Source organism: Bremia lactucae, linkage group LG1 (genome assembly GCF_004359215.1).
Source record: "Bremia lactucae strain SF5 linkage group LG1, whole genome shotgun sequence".
Classification (NCBI taxonomy): Eukaryota; Oomycota; class Peronosporomycetes; order Peronosporales; family Peronosporaceae; genus Bremia; species Bremia lactucae.
The window spans coordinates 982,696-989,057 of NC_090610.1; the positions used below are offsets into that span (position 1 = coordinate 982,696).

Consider the following 6,362-nt stretch of genomic DNA (forward strand, 5'->3'; position numbering starts at 1 on the left):
AGCATTTGCAATTATGAGCACCGACACTGCTGGTATGCTTCAATTAAGGAAGTGTTGCGGCCGTAAACATCAGTAGAAGTCATTGGTTGCAATGAGGTTAGCAGGTATGCCTGTTGTTTATTGATAATGCTAGTAAACTAAGTACAAGCAGTTGGGTCGATGATTCCAATGCTTCTTCTATACAGCTACACGATGGCCGGCGTGCTAGGAGCGAAGCAGCGCACGCCACACACACCTCACCCGAAAATCACGTGTAGCTCATGAGCTGGCAAAGCAGCTCTTCATCTTCCTTTTTTACAAAGCGACCCTTGACGCGCAAGCGCGAGTTTGCAAAGTTCTTGCGGACGTCGTAATCCACTTTCTTGGCCCACACGCGGCGTTTGCGCTTTTCAAGAAAACGCTCGATGCGTTTCCGCCGGGCATCTGGAGAGTAGCTGCCAATATACTTGCCGTCGGACGAAAGCAAAGTTTCTCCTCTGCGCTGATCGCTTTCATTGCCAGCGGAGATTTCCATGCGAAGAAACTCCTCAAGGTGTTGGCGACCCAATCCGCCATACTCGCTTCCGTCTGACGAGCACACGGATGGTAAGCGAGCACGCTGCTTGTATTCACTATCATACCATGTTTCGTCGTCCTCAACACTGGTGGGGCTGCAGTCGCGGCCGAGAAACGACTTGTCTTCTTGCACGCGGGATAGACTGCTAGACTTGTATTTTTTACCATACGACGACGTGTTTTTGCGGTCGATAGTTGATAGATGCTCGCGACATCTCGCGCTGCTGCTACGGCTGTTGCCACATCGCACGGGGATTGAAATCGGTCTGCTATTAGGCACCGAGTAACGGTCATTGTCTTCTTGCTTCGAGGCAGCAGCAGCTACAAGGCCGTCGAAGGACGAACGATAAGTAGGCCAAGCTTGACGATCAGAGAACCCATCGCTGGCTTCATTAAATTCCATGTCCACATCGCTACTGCTACTGTCGTGTTCACGGTCAGGAATCATTGACGTGAGGGGACGCTCTTGGATCCTGTGTGTCAAAAGCGCCATCGCTGAGGTAAAAGATTTGGCGTGCGGCTGTAAGAAGCTGGATGAGGGAAGTGAGCTTGCCACAACCGCGTCTAGAGCTGCAAAACCCCGTTTCTTCCCTGCTTGCCATGGCGGTGGTAGCTCGGATGCATAAAGCGGATTATCGGCGAATTTGCGCTCATCAGGAGCAGAGAGGCTCATAAGCGTCTCGGCCACTTCAGCATCGATCATGGTTGAGTAGTCGGAACGAGTGGCTGCGGTCGATCGAGTGGCGGCTTTTGCTATGGATATGCGATCGATTCTTCGAGCTTGGTCGTTCTTACGATTCGTCTTTTTGAAGAGTGGGCATGGATGTGTGGCTGCCGTCTCTGTATTTCGAAGCGTCTAGGGTTTCGGACGTTTCGGACGCATCGTCTTTGTTTCAGTATACAACGGCCACTTTCTGCTCTTTTGCGGGCAAAATCCATCTGGCCATCGTATGGGCACCAAGTTCAAGCGGACGACGCATGCGAGGTGATTATGATCGCCAGCGTCAGGTTGGCTGCAGCCAGTAATTTCTTGTCAACAAGGTGGACGCCGAAACTTCGCGTAAAACGGACAGCATGGCGCGCTGCTTGCAGTGTATGATTCAATTAATTCTGCGCTGCCTACGTGTAGCCAGCCAGCTGTAGGAGCCAAATGTATTCATTAAGATATTTCGTCATTCATTCCGTTCGATGACCTTATGATACGGGATCGTTTAGTTTTGCATTTAATATTTCATGGACGATGAAAGGCAAGAGAGACGCAGTTGGACGCTACATCTTGCCACGCAATGGTCAAAATAGATGGATATGTGTACTATCGCTCGATCTTGTCACACAATCACTCCTTGAATAACGCCTCTTTTTTATTCTGTGTCGTGGGTCTTTAATCAGCGAATGCAAACTAGGTTTATCTTAATGGAGACAAGGATAGTACCGGAGAAGACCTCGCCCGTCAAGTCACAATTTAATGAACATACTGATAGGACAAGCTTGCACATCGCAGTATCCTCATCGAAGAGCTGCACACAGGATGTAGAGGAACAGCTGGAATCGTGGGAGCGTTCTCCGCGCGTCGCTAGCTCGTACAAGAGTGAATCACTCTGGAAGCAAGTTACGAATGAAGCAGTAGACGTAGACCCCGACAATGTATCATCTTTGGGCAAAACGTCAATAAGATGCACTCAAGCATCAAAGATGCGGACACATTTGCGAGGTATGCAGCTGAAACTGGAAGCACTGCACCGATTGATCCTAGAGGCAAAACAACAACGCAAAATGGATTTGTGCTTACAGATGCCAACTGTAAGTGAGTTGCTGTCGAAATCATCCGCAGCGTTCGATACATGCGCAGGCGTCTCAACATGCCATTATGCGACACTACTAAGCGCTGGCGAGCTCGTGCGGTCGGAAATAGTGTCGGCCTTCGAACATCAAGAGTTGTGCGATGCAGCTACTCCAATCGTCAATGATAGCAGAAAAATCCACGCAATTTCTAAAGAGGGCTTCTTAACTACAATCTCGCTTCTCGGCAGATTATCCTCCTTGCAAACGGAGCTAGAGAAGACAAGTGACGAAAATCACCAGCTTCAAAACAAAGTAAGCCGACTGGAAAAAGAAAACGCGTTTCTTAAAACAGGGCAAAATTTTCATTCATCCGTTGTGTCACTCTCAAAGGATAAGGCTCTTGGCATGGAAGACAAAGACATTGATAGCTATTCTCGCTTGACCGTCGCCTTATATGGCGAACCATCTACATTTCAAATTGTGATGGAAAAAGATCTAGCAGTCCTCAAGAACCATAAACACTGCAAGCACAAATTGCATGAGCTTTGGACTATTATTAGAAAACTAAGGTTATTCGTGGAAGCGCATCGACTTGAGCGAGACACGATGCGACTTCAGCGTGATGATGCAGTTGCTGATGCAAAGAGAGCGGATGCTAAAAGCGTACAGCTTGCTTGCAGCAACAATCCACAGCAGAAAATTCGGTACCTGCAGCAAATTAAAAGTGACAACCAGGCGCTACGGCAAAAAAACTGCATGCTAAATGTCAGGGTAGCGAAGCAGGCAGCGAAGTTGACGCAACTGAAGAAGGGCTGCTCATTGCTTGACGAGCATTGTGAGACACCAATTGATACTTCACTAGAATCATTAATGCTTGATGAAATGCTGAGAGAAACGCGTGACGAGTCGGACGTTCGTCCTGTCGAGATTTTTTTGCACAATACGCGGCACCGAAGCGAGTTGTTGGAGCAGCGTCTCGAAAGCTTACGCTTCGCTCGGCAACAATTGTCCGCAAATATTACAAATCTGGAATCGGCAATGTCGGCAAGCCAAAATCAGCGGGTCACAACGAATGTTTCGCCAAATATCAACCTGTCCACTTAAATCACATGTCTAACGGAACGGAACTACCTACTGAGCTCGCATGAAAAATGACGGGAAAATGTGCAAATATTACACTATGAAACAAAGTTTCAGACTGTAAAAATATTCGCAATACCGATAGAGTCAAAAACAAACTTGGTAAAATATTTTGGCTGTTGAATTGAGCCTTTTTCACAAATATTCCGTTCTGAGGTGAATTAAGGATTTCGAATAAAAATCGTGTGCGTTGAGGGTTGCTTCATTTCAACACTAACCAACTTTTGTCGACAAAAAAACTGTTAATTAAATGTATGCACGTTGCACAAGTTGTTAGAAGTAAAAGTAAAAATATGTTTCGTGTTATCTATTCCTTCATTAACACGACAGCATGCAAACCGAGCGTTACTGCAACTATATCATGTCCTGATCGTCCCAAGTACACCCGGTTCCACCCATCACCATGTGATGTTACGACGTGACGTCCGGCAGTCCTTGTCCTACATGTCATCAGTCCGGCTAATCAGATGTCGTCGCTGTAATGGGGTGTATCGTTACATGAAATTAACACTTAAAGCTTGTTAATTAATATATTATCTAAAAGGTCGATAATATTTGGAGAATTTACTTTGCATGGTAATATTCTAAAAGCTTACCCATTAATAGATATAGACCATTATACCTACTTTCTCCGCGGCCCAGTCAGCGCTGGACGCGCGCAAAGAGAAAAATAGATAAGACTTTATTACATGTTTTGTATTAGTTAATAATTAAGCTTGTATTAAGTAGTTAGAACAGAAGAACTTAATTATATTCATACAGTTTTTAATTAACCCTATTTAAAGCAAGTTTTAAAAGAGAGTCTTCCTCTGCACGTACTAGTGTACGTGAAGTGACGTGAGGCACCACTCGCACTGAGGCAGTGCGAAGTGGACTTGCACTGAAGCAGTACAAGTCAGTAGTGCCCCGTTACACCTGGTAGCACTTTGGAGTCAAAGGACCACCCACGGTTCCACCATCTAACATGGACATGTTAGATGATAATGGAAATCCGCATTACGTTTTGCGTGATAGCTACTCCTTTCTAAGTGACATAGAAAGATGCGCGGTCGAACGAATGGGTTCGACCGTAGGGAACGATGCCATCTTGGCCATGCTGTCCGGTTTGGACAGAGATGCCCTCCATTCAGCCATTGCCAAGTTCATACAACATGACCTTGACGAGGCGAAGGAGAAGGTAGCCTTGCTTCATCAGCAAGTCTCTAAACAGGCAGAACTGTTGAGGTTACAACAGGCACAGACCCCTGATTCCCTGGGATGACGCACACGCGTCGTCTCGAAACTTTAAAGATTGACATCTCTAAGTCTATGGGAGTCGAAGAAGACTCCCTCTTAAGATGGTTTGTCGAGTTGGACGATGCCATTAGGGCACGTCCCATCGTCGACAAGCAAATGCAAGTCGCATTTGCTCATTCGAAATTAGCAGGTCGTGCTGAACTTGGCCCCTAGACCTTAAGTTGCGCGATCCATATGTCTTTGAGTCACTAGAGGCTTTCAGAGCCCAGCTCAAACAGACGTTTGAACCGCTTAGGGCTGAGTTCAGAGCTCGATCAGAGCTTCTGAAACTCAAGCAAGGCAAGCGTGATGTTTACTCTTATGCGTAGTATATACTACTCTTAGCGAGTTGTATTACAAATAACCCAGTTCATGAACACACGTTGATTTTCATGCAAGGTCTTACGGATGGTCTCGTAAAGACCCACCTGTTCCGCTTGGAACTGGATACGCTTGAAGAAGCAATATCCGTAGTGGAACAGGAGGACTTAAGCTTGAGACAGGCTCAAGCTAGTTAGTCATCGTATCTTCCTCGAAGACGACACGAGCTTGGAGGTCCAGATCCTATGGATCTCTCTTTTGTCGAAAGCAAGAAACCTCGCTTTTCGAACAACAAGCGATTGCAGAAATGCAATCGCTGTCAAAAGTTAGGACACTACGCTCATGAGTGTAGTGATCCACGCCCAGCCGAGAGGTACTGAACGGAATTATGGACCGAATGCCAAAAAGGGCAACGGTCGCGGGTCCGACGTTGATGCGAAATCGCAACAACGAGGCGGAGTCAAATTTGCAAATTTTCTTGAGGTTGCTGGATCAGTAGGGTGTTGCGTCCCTACTTACCTCGTCTGTTTTTTGCGGTAAAGTTGCTCCAGACACACAATCATTATGTGTCCCTATACCTGGTGATGAGGTATCCCTCATCACCTTGAAATTATAAGTGACAAATGATTTGTCACTAAGAACCCTAATGGACTGTGGAGCGTCGAATAACTTTATTCGTCGCCAGTTGCTAGAAGGTCGTAGGCTCAAATATGTTGAGTGCGACATCCCTCCAACGAGGATGACGGTGCGTCTAGCGACAGGCGCATCGATAGCAGTAGTGAATCTCGTAGCGAAATTTCACTACACGTTAAAAGATTTACAGTACGATGATGATTTCATCGTACTGGATTTGGATGACAAATTTGATGTCATCCTAGGTTTACCTTGGCTCTGAAAATATGAGCCAAGGATCAGCTGGCAGCATCGAGCCGTAAAGATGCCTGCCACTTGTTCATTAGATGGCCATCTGATGAACGTCCTGGGAGTCACTTAAGACAAATTCTTCATACAAGGATTTGATTGAATTCAGGGATGTACTCCCTGAAGCAGTTCCATGCGAGTTGCCTAAGGATAAAGGCACTTGACATGAGATCGAGCTCAAACCGGGCTCGAAGCACTGTGTCACGAAGCAGTGAATCAGCGTTCCATAACCATTTCTCGTCTTTTTTCAAGAGACGAGAGAGATGAACTGTCATCTCTGCATAATTGCGAGAGTACTTGTGCAAGTACGCCGCTAAACCAAGGAACTTTCTAAGTCCCTTGACATCGACTGGAACTGGCCAGTCGGT

General features: G+C 46.4%; 2 protein-coding genes across 2 annotated transcripts; one reads left to right on the forward strand and one right to left on the reverse strand.

Annotated features, from left to right (window-relative positions):
- Positions 1–247: 247 nt before the first annotated feature.
- CCR75_008624 (uncharacterized protein) lies at positions 248–1,258 on the reverse strand (the record flags this gene model as incomplete). The annotated part of the gene is made up of 1 exon (XM_067966674.1): positions 248–1,258. The coding sequence occupies one exon, from the start codon at positions 1,256–1,258 to the stop codon at positions 248–250; it is 1,011 nt and encodes a 336-aa protein (XP_067822488.1).
- A 710-nt stretch (positions 1,259–1,968) lies between these two features.
- Positions 1,969–3,441, forward strand: CCR75_008623 (uncharacterized protein; the record flags this gene model as incomplete). The annotated part of the gene is made up of 1 exon (XM_067966673.1): positions 1,969–3,441. One exon carries the CDS (start codon positions 1,969–1,971, stop codon positions 3,439–3,441), a length of 1,473 nt encoding a protein of 490 aa, XP_067822484.1.
- Between the last annotated feature and the right edge of the window lie 2,921 nt (positions 3,442–6,362).